At 53.9% G+C, this 19,614-nt stretch overlaps 6 protein-coding genes across 6 annotated transcripts; 3 read left to right on the top strand and 3 right to left on the bottom strand.

Moving 5' to 3' along the window:
• Nucleotides 1-4,208: 4,208 nt before the first annotated feature.
• TRIREDRAFT_56077 (uncharacterized protein) lies at nt 4,209-6,562 on the top strand (the record flags this gene model as incomplete). Its single annotated transcript, XM_006962263.1, has 3 exons — nt 4,209-4,810; nt 5,131-5,931; nt 6,097-6,562. The coding sequence occupies 3 exons, from the start codon at nt 4,209-4,211 to the stop codon at nt 6,560-6,562; spliced, it is 1,869 nt and encodes a 622-aa protein (XP_006962325.1).
• Nucleotides 6,563-7,983: 1,421 nt separating this feature from the next.
• On the top strand, nt 7,984-10,355 carry TRIREDRAFT_21460 (DNA mismatch repair protein; the record flags this gene model as incomplete). The annotated part of the gene is made up of 3 exons (XM_006961918.1): nt 7,984-8,076; nt 8,167-8,346; nt 8,409-10,355. 3 exons carry the CDS (start codon nt 7,984-7,986, stop codon nt 10,353-10,355), a joined length of 2,220 nt encoding a protein of 739 aa, XP_006961980.1.
• A 188-nt stretch (nt 10,356-10,543) lies between these two features.
• Nucleotides 10,544-12,649, bottom strand: TRIREDRAFT_55252 (uncharacterized protein; the record flags this gene model as incomplete). Its single annotated transcript, XM_006962057.1, has 2 exons — nt 10,544-12,187; nt 12,260-12,649. 2 exons carry the CDS (start codon nt 12,647-12,649, stop codon nt 10,544-10,546), a joined length of 2,034 nt encoding a protein of 677 aa, XP_006962119.1.
• Nucleotides 12,650-13,392: 743 nt separating this feature from the next.
• Nucleotides 13,393-15,778, top strand: TRIREDRAFT_56150 (uncharacterized protein; the record flags this gene model as incomplete). Its single annotated transcript, XM_006962262.1, has 6 exons — nt 13,393-13,633; nt 13,766-14,110; nt 14,184-14,252; nt 14,323-14,508; nt 14,583-14,957; nt 15,018-15,778. 6 exons carry the CDS (start codon nt 13,393-13,395, stop codon nt 15,776-15,778), a joined length of 1,977 nt encoding a protein of 658 aa, XP_006962324.1.
• A 371-nt stretch (nt 15,779-16,149) lies between these two features.
• Nucleotides 16,150-16,719, bottom strand: TRIREDRAFT_33502 (uncharacterized protein; the record flags this gene model as incomplete). The annotated part of the gene is made up of 3 exons (XM_006961942.1): nt 16,150-16,211; nt 16,331-16,510; nt 16,638-16,719. Coding segments are annotated over 3 exons (324 nt in total), but the record flags the coding sequence as incomplete, so codon positions are not given.
• A 757-nt stretch (nt 16,720-17,476) lies between these two features.
• Nucleotides 17,477-19,423, bottom strand: TRIREDRAFT_55814 (uncharacterized protein; the record flags this gene model as incomplete). Its single annotated transcript, XM_006962056.1, has 1 exon — nt 17,477-19,423. One exon carries the CDS (start codon nt 19,421-19,423, stop codon nt 17,477-17,479), a length of 1,947 nt encoding a protein of 648 aa, XP_006962118.1.
• Nucleotides 19,424-19,614: the final 191 nt, after the last annotated feature.

The raw sequence follows: 19,614 nt of genomic DNA, 5'->3' as shown, positions 1-19,614 counted from the left end.
GCAACTGATGTCTTGTGGAGAGTCCTGGAATCTACCTAAGCCGGGGGCCATTCTGCTGGTGCATTCGTTGCCTTTCTCACACGCACGCTTAGGCTGGCCAGGCCAACCATGTTAGTGTTTTACACGAGGACTTACCTCCGTACTCGCACGTCGATGCGAGATGTTGATTTGGGTACGGAGTACCTCATAAGCAGATGGCTTCGGACGGTTCCGCGCTAGCCTCAGGCCTGCTCACGGATGGACCAGGTTCGCTTTTGGCAATGAGTAGGTATCAATGGATGGACCGAAGGAATCGCAAGGATCGCAATCTCTTTTTTTTTTTTTTTTTGCTTTCCGGGTCTCCCCTCTCTTCCAAGGCTTGTGTTGCTCAGCAGACATTGCCAACGCCTACACCAACGGGGTCGAGTCGGTTCTCAAGAAGCCTCTGTTCTCCTGTACAAAGTGCTTGTTCGTTGAAAGACTGAGGCAGAGGATCGGCTTGGCCTAAATCGGCACCTACTCAAGTACCCGTTACATTGTCAGGAACGAGCTACTTTTTGACATGATGGAGATACTAATCTCGGAAATCTTGGGTCATACCAACCGGCAAGCTGCCACGCATTTGACAAGGGGAGGCGCCGTTCCCAACGCTAAATGGCACACCCTCCCATTTATCCGCGGACCGCATGCTGGCCCGTTCGCTTTCCACCAGAATCTGCAACTTGGAGCACTCGGCCGGATCTTAGAACGACAGGCGGATTTGGGGGGGGGACACCCCAAGCCGAGCCTTGGGGCCGCGCCGGCGAGACCTGGTTTCACCCTGAGGATTCGACGAGAACGAAGGATGCCAGCCCTTTCTTCGAGGGCCATGCCTGGTCCTTGTACTGGCACCTGTATCCAAGTCATCATCGGACAGGGCGCGTTCTCTGGCCTCGAGAGGCTTCACACATGCCACGCGTTCGTTGTGCAATGCAGGCAGGAGAAGGAAACGAACCACCAAAGGCAGAAGGGTTGCCATCATCTGTTATGATAGCTGAGAATATCTGGGGGAGGCAAGTTCTCCGTCGCGAAAAGACCAACAATGCCAGTACAACCATGGAGTGCACAGGAGCGTCGGGACAGGCTCGGTATTCTTACTACCGGCGGAGTGCATGATCCTAACATCCGCACAGACGGACACGGGGTGGGATCGGTGACGCCGGGCAAGCATAGTCTCAGTGTCTGGCTCCTTGTGCTGCCCTGAACTCAGCAGCAGGCTTGCGCTCTGATTCCAGTACCGTTGTACAAAGACTGGTCATTCGTCGGCCAGTGTCTGAACAGGTTTGGGATCTGGTCTGCATGCTCAAGATCTCCAACTCCCACACATCAACAAGGCCTCAGCAGACTACGCAATGTAAGGGAGTACGGAACACCAGCCCTTTGCCTCCTCCCCTTGCCTTTCTGGGCAGTCTGCAATCGTCGATGCGACTTCAAGCCGATGCAGTTGCAGCAACCTTTATTTCCGTGGTGGTAATACTACCTGCACACGTACCTGGTACTAAATGTCGCTTGAACAGGTACAGGTACGCGAAGCATTTCATTTGATAGCTCATGAGCCTATACATGACACAACAGCGCCTTCGCAGAGACGCTGATTCTCGCCGACCATCTCAGGCCTCGTTCTCACTGCTAGACATTCAGTCGCCGCGTGCCCGCACTGCCCACGGCGCAGAGCAGCCAAATGGTCGGACGGAGTCTTTTCCGCTCATCCATACGACAGCCAGGTAGGCATGACCTCCCACGAAGTCAACGCAGCCTTGCCGCCGAGCCCACGGCTGTGGGCGCCGGCCAACAGGAAGATAAAAGAGGGTGCTGTGAGCAACACATGGACAGTACTGTACCCATGTTTGGCAAAGCAGCACCTAGGCGCAGGGTCCGGCACGGTCCCTAAATAAGCGTCCAGCTCGTGTCATCTCCACCATGGCCTCCGCCATGATGCCACTTCGATTGTTTAGCCTGATGGGTGCGTCGTAGAAATCTGGCACTCAGCCGGCCCGCTTAAGCAAAGGCGCCCCGTGGACACCCTCCTGCTGGTATCTATGTAGGCCTGCTCGGTGGTGGCCCATCCGTGATTCACGAAGCCATCCCTCCAATCCGTCATCGACGCCGCGCCATTTAGCCAGGCCACTACTGCCCTAATCCCAGCTTTGCTAGCTCCCCGACTCCCATGCACGCTCCCTGTCTCTCAAGCGGTTTGGGGCAACGCGAGCTTCTCCAAACTCCTTGAAGGTACCACCGCTGCAAGCCTTGGCTCTTGCGTCTGGTGCCCCCCCGATTGGGGGAGTATCTACTTACAGACAAAAAGTACAGTACCGGTACGAGTCCACGGGGTTGGCACCAGACGTCGTTCGGGCCCTTCTAAATGTGCCGAGGGCTCCAAAATCTTCCTGGCCCTGGTCACATTTTTCTTCTCACCTACTCTGACTGATTGGGTCATCTCTCCAAGCAGCCCGTTGGCTCATCACTCAGGGATTGCAGAAGTCGCTCACCCTCGTACAGCCCCTGAAGACGGAGAGGATTGTCTTCCACGGTATAACACAGCTTGGTTCACATTTCTAGAACACCAGGCCCATCCCGGCATCTGAAAAGGCTTGGAAGAGGATACGGAGTTGAATGACAGGCGACATCGACCTGATCCCCTGCGACACCACCCACCCATCCCCCTTCTTGAACCAACGAGGAGGGGAGAGATATCACCCAGCCAACTGCACTTTGCCGTCTCCCGGCCACGGCTCAGGGCTCCGGGACTGCGTCCTAGTCCTTTTCAGCTGAATCTTACCTCTTACTCGCATGGCGCCTCTCCACCATCGTTGTAGAACGGCGACTAGTTATCTGGTCCCCCGTCCTGTCCATATCTACGGCTACCGTCTAGATTCTCGCCGCCGGCCTTGACTAAACCTTCTGCTTGATACCGAGCTCAACCCAAGCTAGCAGCAGCAGCACGCCCTGGAGGACAAGAAACACGCCCCTTCCCACCCAACCTCCACAGCTCTCTGCTTGTTTCCCGCCTTTCCCTTCCAAGTCTGCCCCAATCATAGCCGTCTCCAGTGTCTTATTACGCTTGTGAAATCTCACACGCAAGGTGGTCGTCTCTCCTTCCCCCCCTCGAGACAAGCCGGCGGAGAATTGTCAGATAGGATTGACCGGGCAGGGGATCGCCATGGAAGTCGTCTCTGATTAACTCATTGCAATAAGAACATTATTAGTCCAGGAACTCGGTCCGTGGACCCCCCCGTCTCCTCAACGCTTCCTACCACCACTTGGCCACCTACACTGCTACTACTACACTGCTATTACTTGGTAGCTCTTGGGCTTGCAGGCTCTTCGGCGGATAACCCCATGTTCTTTGGTCCGACTATCTTGCATCTGGCGACTGGGTCCCATTGATTAGGCCCAAAAGTCGCACAAAAACCGACTGTAAGCCGCCAATCAGCCTCTCTCGGGGCTGGTCCCCGTTATGCCCTTTTCTCTGCCTCGGTCGTTTGAGCCCGCGACTCAAGTCGGGTGCCAGCAACTTCAGCTTCGCCAGAACCCGTCACCCAGGTCGTGGAACTCTGCGATTTGCTGCGGGCTGCCGTTCCATCTCGATAACCACCGACGACACGACCGCATGCTGTATCACGAAAGCTTCTAACATCTCTGGGCATCAGGTATCACACCGTTCCAGCGGCGTCTGTTTCACGTCGGTTCTCCTCCGCCTAGCCGGACCTTGGTTCCATTCTTGTTTCGAAGCCGCTGGCCTGGCATAGCTTCTCGGTGCCGTGACCATACCCTGCGTTCAACAAACGACCTGCTTTTCTTTTCTCTTCCCCTTCTGCTCGTCCTGAGACCAGCTGCCGAGTTCTGTGTCTTACTTGGGGAGACGAGAGCACGGAAAGGCACGAGGTTTTATACGCTCGTTTAATTACTTCTTGCGGATATTTCTTCCGTTGAAGGGGAAATTTCGACGACTCTTCTGCGACTGCCAGGAGCTCCCACCGCGATCTTACTACACAATATTCCAGGCTGCTCCTAATCTTCGATTTCACAGTATTGTTCGACTGGAACAACATCTTTCCCTTCCAATTCATTCCGATCTGTTCACACTCTTGTTCGGTATACATGTACGAAACCTGAAGTCTGCTGTTGCTGGGAATTGGACCTGCGGCTCCGGAGAGTAGCCATCTCGAGTCCTGCCTGAATCATCCTCCATGACATCAATAACGCATCCCTCTAATCCGACGCCGCCCCTCCTTCCTGGGCATCATCGAGCTTACCCCAACCCGGCCCGCTGTGCCTTTGACCTCAGCTGGGGCCGTAAAGAGCCCAGCACAGAGGAGTCAGCTGGACGGAGTAGGGCATATCCGTCGCCTCCTATGTCCGGTTCTCCGCCCCTACCTCTGAGATCAGCTCATGAGGCTGGTAGTAGAGGTGAAGCCCCGAGTTATTATGCTCCCCGGCTCTTGGATGGCCTTCGCGGCGGCCCAGCGCAGGCGCCTCCCACGAGCAATCGAGACCAGACTTCGCCAATAACGAGATCCTATCCGCCCGAGCCAGCAACGAGGTCGCCATATTCGTACCCCAGACCCGAAGACGCAGGAAGGATTTACGTCTACCCCCCTCAGCACCATCATGGAATGCCCCAGGGAGCTTCAGCAGCGCCGTATCTGAACTCAGCATCCTCGGAACCGTATCCTGCGCCTGACCGATCACAGGCAGCCGACACCCAGTCCTTGACATCTCCGAAATCACAGAGAAAGACGAAAGGCCACGTTGCTTCGGCTTGCGTACCCTGCAAGAAAGCTCATCTTCGGTAAGTTCCCCAGCGGTTGGTGAGATGCGTGATTACGAGGTTCAGGGGTAGTACTAAATAGCTAACGCTCCTTTTTCCTAGATGCGACGGTACGTTGTGATTATCATGAACTTTGATCTTCTGAAGCAAAGCTGGCATTGTTGAGCTGCTGGCCCTTTCTCTCGGGCAAAACGCATCCATTAGAAGCCGCAGGTGCCCAAGGTCCAGCAGGCGAGAGTTGTGGACGTCCTGGCGGAAGTCGGTTAAGACGCAAGAGTCAACGGATCGTGATGGAGACAAGGGGTCGCCAGGAATAGAAGAAAATTTCGAACGAACCGAAGAGCTAACAATCAATATATAGCACAACGGCCCTGTTCCCGATGTATCGGCAATGGGAAGGAGGAGTCTTGCGTGGACGTTCAGCATAAGAAAAGGGGCCGACCGCGATTACGAGACGAAAGAGACGCAAGGTTCGAACCTACCAGGTACTCGCACCACCAAGATGCGTCTCTCAGGAGACCACTGAGTATATTTCCATCTGGAGCTAGTATGGTATCGCCGTACGAAGATTCGCTCCGACGAAACTCGTCATTCAGGTCCCTTGACGCCCCAGCTACCGATGCCGGCTCGCGCTCGTACCAGGAGAGAGCCACGGCGCCTGAGCCAGTGCACTACAATTCTTCCTACCCGCGCAGTCCGCATGCCATGGAACCCCTGGCGTACTTGAGCATGGACTTTAGCATTGTCAAAGCATCGCCCATGTTCATGGAAATCGTCCACGCATCGAACCCACTGGGGAACAAATTGAGCGACATCGTCACGCCACATCAGGCGAGTTTCCTTAACAACCTCCAGAACCAGCTCATCGAAGAGCAACGACTGCACGAGCCCAATTATCTGCCTCCCATGCTGGGCCGACTGGATCTTGCCATCAAAGAGTTTGGGTTTACGAGTCAAGATGCTGCGAAATTTCGCCTCAACCATCTCGAATATTTTGGCTTTGTTGGATACGACGGTTACACGAGGACCTTTCCGCTTCGTTTTGGGCTTGCAAAGGAGGGTTCGTTTTATTTCGTTGTGTTCTTGTTGAGTCTTCAGCATCACCCGCCGCTACCGCCGCCCTTGCCATCACAGCAACATGCGTCCCAGACACAACAGCAACGGACTCAGCAACATCAACATCAACAGCATTCACAGTCTCGGGAGCCCCATCAGCAGACACAACAACAACAGCAGCAGCAGCAACAACAACAACAACAACAACAGACTCAGCAGCGCCAGCAATATCCGCAGCATTTGCATCAGAGACAACTTTCGCAGCCAGCTCCATACACGCAGCTGCCGCAGCACTCACCGGTTACGCACCATACACGGGAACCTACTGCCGCCTCCTATCATCTTCCGCCGCCCCCGCATCAACCGGCATACGGAGATCGGTCGAGCAATCCCTCAGCAGATCCTTTTCGTCATCGCCTCAGCGAAGGATCTATCCGGCCGCCACACAATCCGGCTGCCTCGAGTGCCGGTACAAGCTCAAGCCTCCAGTCTTATTCACAGTCACACTACTCCCGGCCAAATTACCAGGCGTCGCAGAACGAACATGTCTCTACTAGCCGGCCTGCAACTCAGCCCTCCTATCAGCTACCCCCTATTCGGGCGCCGCCTGAACACCGGCCTGCGTCCCGAGAGGTCGGTTGGCCCAATGGCGAGCGATCAAGACGAGTCGATATCGGTGGCTTGATAGAACAGCCTGGGGATTCCACCAGGAGATGAAGGCAGCCAGTCGATTCTTCTTGGAAACACTCATCTCCAACCTTGGCGGCCTTTTTTAGCCCTCGAAGGTGTACGCCGTACATCTTGTTCAGTGGTTGATCTTTGGCGCAGGCGCTCAGGTTTATTCGGAAATTTGGGTTGAAATTACAACCCTATGCAACAGAAGAGCGATGTTTCTTGGGTTTCCTTTGCATCAACGGTTTGTGAAAGGGCCCGAACAGTACAGTCATATGTTGTCGGCAGGAGCCGGATCTGAATTTGCGCAATTTGGTGGCATTTGAGTCAACTTCACTATTGCTTGATATGACTCATTTTCCCCTCAAATCTTCATTTTTGTTTGTTTGTCTATTTCCTTGATATGGTCTATCAGCTGACCTTGATTTCTCCTTTTGGTTATTAGACAAGAAGGGGCGGCCAGCGAGCGGTATCATGTTTCAAAGAGGTTGGCGGAGGCCAAATTGATCGAATCAAGCGTTTTCTTATCAATGATATCTTTGACTGGGATCAAAGGAATCTGCATACATCAAATCATGTTTTTGTTTCCCATTCGGTATTCTTCTTGCTTCTTCTGGCTGTCTCTGTCTTTTTTGTTGGGAATGGCTTCGCGAAGCTTGAGCGGTGATGGCGGCAGCCCATGGTATAGGGTGGCAGTTTGGTTTATACAATTGTTTTGTCTATTGTTTGTTGAGCAAATCTTGGGGTTGGAGATTGGGAGGATTTGTGCTTGACAGAGATATGACTACCTAGATATTAGCGACCTGTATAGCGTATAGCGATTTGTTTTTATGGTTCTGATATTTAAGATACAATGATCTGAAGAGTATCCCCCCCCTGATTATGATTTGGTAACACTTTGACGCTTGGAAGGCTTTGCGTCCTGATCTACAGCTATGCGGAACGCAGAATCTCCGAAGACTCAACCATGAGCGGCGACACCCATGCGTTAGTCTAGCCCTGGAACCATGATTGTGTTTGTCTTTCTAAAAGGTATACTCTCTTTTGCTCTCTTTTGTTGCCTCACCAAACAGTTACCGATCCTTTTCTCGCAATAGGAGCTTTTGGGTTCAACCTGTGCTGTTACCGGGTGGTGTATCAGGTACCGTCTCAGTCACGTGCAGACGTGGGATGTTCGCGTAAGCATGCAAGTCCTCAGCTCTTTCCTCCCACCGCCGTCACTTTCTGTTTCCTGAAACTCATGCAATGAGAAACCCTCGGACCTCGTCATTTTACTCTTCTCTTGCATTTCGATCGTTGCGTTATACTTCTGGCTGTTGTGCGACGGGTTGACCTTCTATTGGCGTTGTTTGATGATGGTCGGTGACTCGGGAGTGCACATGTTTTACGTGGTGTCTGAGTGCGATCTATTACTGCGTTGATCGACCGGATAGAATTGATTTCGTTGCCAAAAGAAAAAAACAAAAATGGATGGGATGGACATTGACAGCGCCCCGAGCGGGACGAAGAGGAAGGCTGTGGATGAGATTGAGTCTCCAAAGCCAGCACGAAGGATCAGGGTATGGCATCTCTACGTGCTTCTCTCATCCTTATACCGCTTGTGAAGTGGCGTGGAGGGTCAATCTTACTAACTCAGTCCCTGCAATCAGGCCCTCGATCCCGATGTTGTCAACAAGATCGCTGCTGGAGAGATCATTGTTGCGCCGGTCCATGCGCTCAAGGAACTCATTGAGAACGCAGTGGATGCAGGGTCGACGTCACTGGAGATCCTCGTCAAAGACGGAGGTCTGAAGTTGCTTCAGATTACGGACAACGGCGGCGGCATCGAGGTACTTTGCTTTTACCTAGGTACAATCTCCCACTATCAACACAGCGACTGACACTCTTGAAGAAAGACGACTTGGAAATCTTGTGCGTGCGGCATACGACGTCCAAAATTTCCACGTTCGAAGACCTATCGTCTATTGCCACATATGGATTCCGAGGCGAGGCGCTGGCAAGCATCAGCCACATCGCCCATTTGACCGTCACTACAAAGACCAAAGAATCATCCGTCGCCTGGCGTGCGCATTATCTGGACGGAAAGTTAGCTCCTGCGAAGCCAGGACAGTCCGCGGAGCCCAAGGCCGTTGCCGGGCGGCAGGGAACTCAAATCACAGTGGAAGATCTCTTCTTCAATGTGCCGACTCGTCGAAGGGCGTTCCGGTCTTACGCAGATGAGTTCAACAAGATCATCGACATGGCGGGACGCTATGCGATTCACTGCAGAGGCGTAGGCTTCACTTGCAAGAAGGCTGGTGAAGCTACCAATACGCTCTCCATACAAGCGCAAGCGACGGTAATAGACCGCATTCGACAGATTCATGGCAGCAATGTTGCCAATGAGCTGATAGAGATCTCGGCCTCAGATGACCGGTGGGGGTTCTCTGCCCATGGGTATGTCACGAACGCCAACTACCACATCAAAAAGACAACGCTGCTATTGTTCATCAATCACCGCTGTGTTGAGTCGACATCCATGAAGAAGGCGCTCGAACAGACATACTCCAGCTTCTTACCCAAGGGCGGCCACCCGTTCATCTACCTCAGCCTCGAGATTGATCCGGCTCGAGTGGATGTCAACGTTCACCCTACGAAGCGGGAAGTCCACTTCCTCAACGAAGAGGAGATCCTGCAAGTCATCTGTCAGAGCATTGAGACCGAGCTTGCCAAAGTGGATGCGAGTCGAACATTCATGACACAGACGCTGTTGCCGGGGGCCAAGCCAGTCGAGCCTCTGGATGAAGATGACAGCGACGCGGCCTACAAATTTACCACGCCGGCCCTCAGAAAGGTGAGACGGAACTCGAATGACCTCGTCCGGACAGACACATCTCAGGGCAAAATCACAGCCATGTTTGCGCCGGCGGGCCCTTCCAAACCAGCAGGTTCTCCGGCCAAGGGGACCATTGAAGATGAAGCATGGGCTGTTCCAGAGCCGGTGGAGTACACCACAATAGACCGCGATCAGGTGCAATGCCGCCTCGGTAGCGTCAAGCAGCTGCGTCAAGAGGTCCGAGATGAGATTCACCACGAGCTGACGGAAATCATCGCCTCGCATACATTCGTCGGCATTGTCGATGAGGAGCGACGGCTTGCCGCCATTCAAGGGGGCGTGAAATTGTATCTGATTGACTACGGGCACGCTTGCTTCGAGTACTTCTACCAGCTTGGGCTGACTGACTTTGGCAATTTCGGAACCATCAATTTCAACCCGCCGCTGGACCTCAGAGAGTTGCTGCAGTTAGGGGCCGAAGGTGAAAAGGAGGCCATGGGCGTTTCTGGCGAGGAGCTTGATGTCGATGTCATTGTCGAAAAGGTGGCGAATCAACTTATCGAACGCAGGGAGATGCTCCTCGAATACTTTTCGCTTGAGATTACTCCTACGGGGGAGCTGATCTCTATCCCGCTCCTTGTAAAGGGATACACGCCGTCTATCGGAAAGTTGCCTCGGTTTCTCATTCGTCTCGGACCCCATGTCGACTGGAACGACGAAAAGTCGTGCTTTCATACATTCCTCACGGAATTAGCGACGTTTTACGTACCTGAACCATTGCCGACGTCTCCCTCTGGAAAGTTTGAAGAGGAGGAGGGTAGTTTAAAGGACGAGCAGAAAGAGGAGGAGGAGGAGGCTCTCGAGGAGCTGCGAGCGAGAAGGCAGCATGTACGTTGGGCTGTGGAGCACATCTTCTTCCCCACATTCAAGTCGCGGCTGGTTGCTACAAAGAAGCTCATGGAGGGCGCTGTGTTGGAGGTTGCGAGCTTGAAGGGATTGTACAGGGTCTTTGAACGGTGTTGATCATGGGGCACGGCGGAATCCAGATGTGATGGGCTATAACGGAGTATCAAAATGTTGTTTATTTATTTATTTACAATGTCATGGGCGTCCAATGTTTACGTTACTACCCAAATATGCTAGATTATGCGATCAAATGCGAGCAAGATGATGCTGTTGCATTGCTTGCTATCCCCACCACGTCCTGTCTCTTACCTCAGCGTCACCTCCACCGGCTTATGTTTCTTCTTATACGCCAAGAATCTCGTCAGATTCATGACGACCTCGTCCGCTCTGTGTCTCAACTCAGGCTGGGCGCTCTTGTTGATGCTCTTGGCCATGGCCTTTGCTTTTATCACCACTCCATCGAGGTGCTTCAGGAAGCCGCCCTTCCAGAAAACCTCCGCGTCATAGGGATACTCTTCGTTGCCGTAAATGTCAAAGACCTGGTTGAACGCCTCGACGGCATCCGCAGCCGGCGTATCTGGAAGGCCCGCAATGACAGTAACGAGGAACGTGCCAATCTCGCGGTTGAGGTCCGTCGGGCAAGGATGGAGAGCAAGCTGTCCCAGGACGCCGATGCACTTGACGCCGAGGGCCTGGAAGGGGTCCTCCGGGTCGAGGCGGGCGGGGGCGCCCTTTGTCGCCTGGTAGAGGGAGATGAACTTGCGGTGCTCGTTGGGCTGGAGGGGCGTCTCGCCGTGGAGGACGCGGGCGACGGCCCAGGCGAGGCTGGTGATTTGCGTGGCGAGGTCGACGTCGGCGGTGTCGGAGGCGAGGGTCGGGGAGATGATTTGCTGCCACAGGGCGCGGCTGACGGGGGTCCAGGCGCGCTTGATGCCGGCGTTGGAGTCGTCGGACAGATCGAACAGGGAGACGGACCAGGCGATGTTGTTGAGGGCCGAGAGGGCGTGGGCCTGCATCTTGAGCGCGAGGTCGTCGGACGGCTGGATGGTGGCGATGCGGATGAGCTCGGGGAGGGCGAGCTGGATGAGGGCCTTGAGGGTGGGGAGCTCGTCGATGTTTTCGTCGCCGTGGTCGCCGCCCGTGACCATGTCCATGTCGGCCTCTATTTCGTCCTCGTCCATGTCGTCGTCCTCATCGCGGTCTTCTTCTTCGTCGTCGTCGTCTTGACCCTCCTTGTCGGACAGCACTTCGTCCATGTTCTCGTCATCGTCACCATCCCCGGCGTCTTCCTCCTTTTCGGCCCCAGCGGCGCCCAAGTCTTTCCGGGAGGAAGATTGGGGGCCGCCCATTGCCGAGACGAGGCTTGTGCCGATGGACGCGAGCGTCTCAAGGGCTAGCTGCTGATATTCGGAAGGACTGGACCAGCTGCTGCCGTTGGCGACGGTCTCCCCAGGGACGTAGCCGGCGATGGCTTTTGTCAGGGTCGGTACAAGGTCTGAGTCGTCCGCAACGTCGGTTTTGGGCGAAACCTTTTTCAGTCCGAGGAGAGAGGCGTAGATGTTGTGAAGAATGGCACAAGCCAGGACGCCATCTCCGCTGACGTCGTTCCTCAGGGGTACCAGCGCCTCGTAGCAGGCGGTGCTGCCGGTGCAGGTGAGCTTCTGAGCGAGATCTGCATTGTCTTCGGACAGAATCATGAGACAAGCCATGGCGTCTCCGCGGATGTCTGCTATGGGATCTTGTTCATCTTGGGGCGTGTATGTGATGAGTGTGAATAGTACGTTGGTGATGGTCGAGTTTTTGCAGATGGCCTCCAAAATCTCGTCGCTGGCCTCGGCCAGGGCTGTTAACAGTGAGACTATAGATGCAGCGATACTTGAGATGAAGCCCTTTTCAGCCTTGGGCAGTTTTGCAAAGGGGGTTTCTTTTGAGGTAATCTTGTCATGAATCTGTGTTGATGGATGGTTGATTAGAGAGATATTGGCCTGGATCATCATGAGTTCTGAGGATTGCTTGCTTACCAGCTTCGAGGCAAACTCAATCGCCGTCAAAACATCTTGTCTAAACAAGTGGACACAGAAATCAGCCTCTTCCTCCTGAGCAAGAACCTGCAAGATGCCCCAGCCGGCAGCCCGGCTCTCAAGAGCAGCATCCGTCAGCGTCTGGGTGAGAACAGTGTAGACAATCTGTTCCCGCAGCAGCAGCTTGCGGCATTTGGTGTCCTGGATGATGCTGGAGATGAGCGAGGCGGCGGTGGAGCGAGATTTCGGGTCGGCGCTTTTGAGGTCGTTGATGATGGGCAGGATCTTGCTTTCTCTCAGAGCGGCGAGCTCGGGGTCTGAGGGAGGCTTGACGGTTTTGGCGACGGGATCGCTGCGGTAGCCGCCTTTGGACTTCTTTGATTTTCCCATTTTTGTGACGTATTACAATCAAAAGTGTGAGAGTGAGAGTGATGGCAGTCAGAAGATGTAATAATAAATAATGAAGGACGGGGGTAATGGCATGAGTCTGTCTGTCTGTCTGTGTTGCTGAAGCTGCTGTTTACATGGATGAAATCTTTTTCTTCCTCCTGGCACTAAGATCGTTGCTCGTACCCCACCACCAAATAGGCTGCCCCTCCACTCAACTACCTAGGTAGTACTCAGGCGGATAACAGCCACAGCAGTCTTCAGTGAACCATCAGCGCCGATGGTCAGTTGCTCCAGTTAGGTGTTGCTAGAGCTCGACGCCCTGTATTTCCAGCGATTGGCTATGCCACCACGAACCACGAACCACGAACCAGAGACGCCGATTCATGTCGGGCGCCAGCCACGAGAGCCATCAGCCACTGAACCAATGTCGGCAAGTAAAGCTCCCCACAAACTGCGCCACAGTTGCTATCTAATCGTCTCCGTTGTGTAATAAGGCAGGAGAGCAGTAATAGAGGTAGCTGCTATAAAGCTGCCACAACACCCAGATTCATCTCTATCAACACCACTCACCACCGCTCGGATCTCGCCCGGCACGGCCCTTCAAAATCAAAGCAACAGGCACAATCCGGGGCTGAAGCTGCATCGCCATGTAACAGCCCGGCGTCAGATTCATCATACACCCACCCTGTCGCAATTCGCATATGTACAAGTGGCAAGGCTGAAGCGCCTCACCAACAAACGACATGGCGCCTCCGGCAACCCGCGGCTGGTCTCTGTCGCAACTCTGGCGCGACGACGACGAAGAAATGGCCAACAAAAAGGACGATGACATTGGCCTGCCTCGGCACTCCAGGCACTCCGACCATTGGCAAGCCGCCCCCAAATCGTCTCTGCACTGGACCGCGGTGCTTCGGCTCATCGTGTATGCTGGTGCTCTCTTCATGCTGGCATATGGGCTGTTCAGAATCATTGGACCTGCTCCGGGTGCCTCCTCTCTTGATCCGGCAAATCTGATGCCCTTGTATGACACGCAACGGCCTCCTCCCAGATACGATGCGCCTCGCATGGAGGAAGAGGGCCCCTCGATCAAGTCGGCGCAGACGTCAAAGAAACAAGAGCACCAGGCTGGGTCAAAGGGCAGCAGCGGTAGCCAACAAGCTGTAAGCAAAGCCGCGGCAGAAACCTCCAGGACGTACAACGGGCCGTTGAAGCTCCCGCATCTGGGCAAGTCGCTGCAAGCCATCATGTCGGAGACGTCCGGGCGGCTTCAGAAGAATCGCAACGTCTTGTTCGCAGCTGCGAGCCTCCAGAGTGCGGCACTTTTGCTTCCAATGGCCTGCCAGATGGCCATGGAGCGCCAAAACTACGTGCATTTTGCCTTGATGAGTAGGAGTGACGTGCCCATGAAGGAATTGCTGGCTGTCAATGGCCTCGACAAGGGATGCCCCTTGATTGTTCATGGTAAGGCCTCTTATAAGTCGCTCGTGTGCCGAGCTGATATTGTTCGACGATGCTGATGAAATTGACTATATAGATGCTCGCCCCGACCATTCGACGACAGCAACCGAGTCGCGAATGGCGCTTTCTGTAGCCCGAGCTTTCTGTAAGTGAAATAGGAGACTGAAACCGACACCTTACTCTCAGACGCAGTCCTGACCGGTAGCCTTTTCTAGACTTTATGGGCGCTTACATGCACCCCCAAGCCATCATCATAGACTCATCGAGTACCGAGGAGAAATACTTTCTCTCTGGCGTTCGCGATGAAATCCAAGCCATGCAAGCTGCATTGATTGAGCTCCCAGAAAGGCCCGGGAATCGATTTTCCTGGTTGTCAAAGCTCGATGCCTCTGCCCTGGCAGGTAAGGCCGCAATCCTCCCTCGGACTGCTCTGTCGTTTCTGGTAACGCGATGCTAACAATAAGTCCAACCACAGCCTGGAACGAGGTCAGCTTTGACATTCTCATTCACGCCCCTCACCACGGCACAGGCAACCTCAAGCGGCTGCTGAGATCTTTGGCTCGGGCTGATCTTGCTGGCGTGTCTCCGCCTCACCTGACCATTGAACTCCCAACCATCATAGAAGGAGACCTGAGCAGCTTCCTGGGTGGGTATCAATGGCCCCCAAAGGTTCCTGCTGGAGCTCCGAGACCACGGCTGCTCTCGCTACGGCACCGAATCCCTCGACAGAAACTGAGTGAAGAGGAGAGCTCTGTCCGGTTCCTGGAGTCCTTTTGGCCGATCAAACCATCTCATTCTCATGTCTTGGTTCTTTCGCCTCACACCGAAGTCACCCCTCAATTCTTCCATTGTAAGCACATTCTTCCTCTGTGGTAGTAGGATTTGATTGGTTATACTGACTCCAAACCAGATGTCAAGTATTCGCTGCTGCAGCGACGATACTCAGAGATTGCCACTCGACAGGACTGGCAGACCAAACTGTTTGGCATCAGCTTCTCGGCCCCGACAACATATCTCGACGGCAACCGCGAGTTTGTGCCTCCCAAACCACTCGAAGGACAGGAGTCGGGCGCAAAGGATACTCCCTTCCTTTGGCAGGCCCCCAGCAGCGATGCGATCCTCATCATGGGCGACAAATGGGTAGAGCTTCACGGCTACGTGTCTCAGCTTCTGGATAAGCGGCACGCTTGGTCGACCACGCCGGATCTCCTCGCCAAGAAGGAGGTTAGTAAGAAATACCCTGCTTGGCTGGAATACACGCTTCAGCTGTCACGGCTGCGAGGATATGTCACTCTCTACCCTACCCAGCAGACCGCCGACAGCGTTGTCGGCATTCACAACGACCTGCACGACGTGCCGGAGGAATATGAGGATGAAGCGACTTCCGGACAAGACTCGGCCAACCTTTTCGCGGATGTATTTGATCCAGCATCTCAGGTGGATATGCTGGCGACGCTTCCGCATGGGGGCGAGTTGCCGCTCCTATACCGCATGCCTTGGCTGACATGGGATGGTCAAGAGACACAAGATAGCAGCATCCGGGAAGCTGCTGCCAAGTACAAGGAGGCGTTCCGCAGCCAGGTTGGGCAGTGCAAGGATGAAGGCCCGGAGGCTTTCCAAGCTCCGGATCCTTATGCGAGGGATCTGTTTTGTTTTGCAAAGGGTGTGTAATTTGGTGAAACAAGGCGTACGATGGAGTCATGGGGTATTTTGCATGACGACAATATTGATTATTCTTCTATGGGTTTTTGTATCAATGGGAAAATGTACATACAATATTTGCAATGTATGAATGGGCAATATACATACAGATCTTGCAGGAGAGAAAGTGAGTTATCAACCGAAGAGGCAAGGAGAACAGGTGTGCAAGAGTGGCAATAGATCGAATAGCTACATAAGCTCATCTTTGGCGTACTTTGTCTATCACAAGGAGTATGATGCACGTTCCAATGATTGAAGCGGCTATGATGCCCAACACCTGTGACAACAGCGGAGTCAGCACGCACTGCACGCTCCTGCTCTAGAAAACAAGGTAGACTTACAATTTGTGTCTTCCAGCCAGACTGCACAATGGCCGCTCTACGACCATATAGATTGACAGTCCCTACGACACACGACGAATTCTGATCAGCCTCACTCATCCAAATCGTTCACAGACAAAATAGCAGCAAAGAATGAATTATCAAATGGAGAGGAATGGAGGATTGATGAAAGCAAACTCACTTATATAGTTCCCTGCCCCCACAGCAAGCGTCACAACGGACAGGACCCAGAAGACGGCCCCCAGCGGCTTGGCCACCTGGCGCTCGAGCTCGCTGGGCGTGCGGTAGATGTGGAACGAGACGGTGATTGCGACGGAGACGATGGCCATGTATATGGACAGGCGGAGGTACGAGAGGAAGGCTGCCATTGATGTTTTAGCCACAATCACCCACAAGACGTTGTTGAAGATCGAGTGTTGGAGGGGGGGAGGAGATAAAGTAGAGATCGTGGAGGCAATGAGGGAAGCTTTTTGGGGGATGAGATTTACTTCTTTCGTTGGCGCAGTGGTCTCGCGCATCGCTGCTTTCGTTGATGAAGAGGAGGGGGGCTGGGAGAGGCCATTGAAAGAAGGCGTTTGATTCATTCGAGCTGGAGTGTTTGTTAGCATTTTTTGTTTCTTCTCATACTTGAAGTGTGATGTCTCCCATAGATTTGATGACAGGATGAGAATTAAAGGAAAGAATGAAAAGTAGAGGGCTGACGTGCCGTAGTTCGCTGACTTCAATGGGTTTATTGAGTGTCATGAGCGGCGCGCAGCATGCCGTCGTGAGCGTCTCTTCGTCGGACATGGTGCCAGGTTTTCATGTATTTTCCCTCTATAGGCACCTCTTACAAACCAAACAGACAAGCGAAGCCCTCTCTGTAGGTATGAGGTGATGTGCACAGATAAGCGGTGAGGCGGGATCTGTGACTTGGTAAATGGCGGAGGGAAGGTGGTTCTGGCGAGGTTTCGAGAACCGAAGTCGGGTAGGTTGGAAAAGTTGAGATGACGTCGGGAAGAGAGGCGCGCGCTGCAGGGCATGGGCCTCACGTGCGCTACCTTACCCTGTGCCTGTCTTGCGACAACATCACAAGACTCTTCCATATGCATCACAACAACCATTTTCTCAGACAATTACTACCAGATGGATATGCCCTATTCTTGATATGGCATTTCAGATAATTCGATAAGTTTCATTCCAAGGTGCCAACATCCATTCATTTCTCCAAGTCATATCGACTTCTCGGTCAGTTCATGTAAACCCGCTTCCGACAAACAAACACTCAACACCAACAACGATCTACATACACGAGGCCTCACCTACCTACAACTCCAACAAAAACCATCTAAAAACCCCAAATCTCATTCCATCTGCCCTCCTCTTCCCTCAGCGCACCATTCAGCCTCCCAAACCTCGCAGGCAGTCCCGTATTCGCCTCCGGCAAGCAAATCCACTCCCTCACACAGTCCGGCACCTCCTCCTTGATGTGCGCAATGCAAATGAGCGCCTGCTGGTCAGACAAGCCCTTCACCTTGACTGTACCGTCCTTGGCCTGCTGGCTCTCGACAATCTCCTCGCCCACGTACGTCTTGGCCTCTCCCTCGGTGAGAAACAGCGTGCATTTGTCGCGGACGGCATCGTCCATGCCGCTAAACGACTCATCCAAGACGACGATATCAGGCCCCTTGATCATGGATCGAATAAACAGCGCCACGCGCTGAGCACTAAACGAAATCTCGCCAAACATATACTCGTCGGCCCATTTCAGGCCCTCGCTGCCAGCGGCGCTGTTGGGCTTCAGCTCGGGCTCAAACCACCTGAGGGCCGCCTCGACCTTGGCACTCGCTTCGGCATTCAGCTTTGGTTTCGCGCCAAACGTCTCCGCCCAGGCGTTCTCAATCACCTGTCTGATGGTGTGGCTCCTCGGCATGTGCTGGTGGACTTCGGGGCTGGAGTGGCCGATGCGAGACTGAATGTCCCAGAACGTGAGCGGCAGCTGTCCCGAGCCTGGTTCGGGAAGACGGCTGCGTCCAAAGAGCTTGATGGGCAACGAGTATGTCTGCGGGTGATCTGATCCAAGCAGAGAGACAATGGTCGTCTTGCCGGAGCCATTGGGACCGAACACGCCCCAGCGCTCGCCACGTCGAACCGTCCATATCAGTCCGGGCTTGTCGCCTTGAGGTGTCTTCTGTGACCAGTTCCCTAGTGCAATCTTGTCGCCGTAACGGACTTGGCAACCGTCCATCTCAACCAGGGGTTCGGCGTTGGGGTTGATGGGCTTCTGTTCGTGAGATGATGATGATGACGAAGTCGCCGAGTTGGCTGTCAAAGAGTCCTTGGACAAGACTCGGCCAATATCGGCCAACGTGTGAACAGGCAGCTTCTCATCCTCTGTGATCCCGCCCACCCTCACACCATGCACATACTTCTTCAATCCATCCAGCACCACCTCCTTGGGGCCCATTGACTCGATCTGACAGTCCATTCTCAGATACACCAAGTGCGTGATCCACTCTGGCAGAGGGTCCTGAGGCCTTGCGCTCAACACCAGTCGCGGGTTTGCCTTTTCAGAAAGAGATTCCAGCAAGGGACTCAGTCCCGTAACCGTAGGAGGATCGAGGCCCATGAAAGGCTCATCAAGAAGCAAGACCTCAGGCCTCGTCAGCAGTGCGCGGGCTATCCTTGCCCTCCTGCCTTGGCCATTGCTGAGGAATGTCACGGGCAGATCAAGCAGATGCTCCAGCCTGAGGTCCTTGACGACTCGTTTCAGCAGCTCGTCCGATATGCCGCCCTCCTCTTCGCCTTCCTGACCCGGTGTTTTGGCAGGATTCAGCTCCGTGTTGCCCAACAAAAAGTCCCGCAACGAAAAGTCGGTAATCTCTCTTCGAGATTCATATCGTGCAGAGAGGTACGCCGATGTTGTGACGGCACCGCCCAATCCTCCCGCCCCCTGCTCAGCGTCGAACCCGACATACTGAATAGCTTTGCTCGGCGTCCTCAGCCTTGATGGCACAGCATCTGACGACAGATACGGATACGATCTCGCCGTAGGGGGCTCGCATATCAATCTTCCTCTCAGCACCTGAAGGAATGTCGTCTTTCCGGACAGTGAAGGCCCCACAACGCACCAATTGTGCGGCTGGGATGTCGATGAGGGTAGCTCAAAGCTGAGATTCTTGAACAGGGCCGGATTGGCATGTGCTGAATGGGAGTTTGGGTGGTGCCGGTAGAATGTGCCGTTGGCGATGCGAATGATGGGCGCTCGCGCTGAAGGCGGGATATTCCTAATCATGGTCGATGCTGTTGATGAGAGACCTTTGCTAGGTATGGCTGATTCGTGTTATTAAGACCAAGAGCGTGGTTGGAGAGATACAGAAGGTTTACACCACAATTGGAGTCCCATCGGCCAGAGGCCCAGTAAAGCAGCAGAAAAAGTAAAAGTAAATCTTCAACTCAAGTAAAAGACCAGCTTACTCAGTCCGC

This window comes from Trichoderma reesei (genome assembly GCF_000167675.1).
Source record: "Trichoderma reesei QM6a unplaced genomic scaffold TRIREscaffold_2, whole genome shotgun sequence".
Lineage (NCBI taxonomy): Eukaryota > Fungi > Ascomycota > Sordariomycetes > Hypocreales > Hypocreaceae > Trichoderma > Trichoderma reesei.
This window is presented reverse-complemented; position numbering and strand designations above follow the sequence as displayed.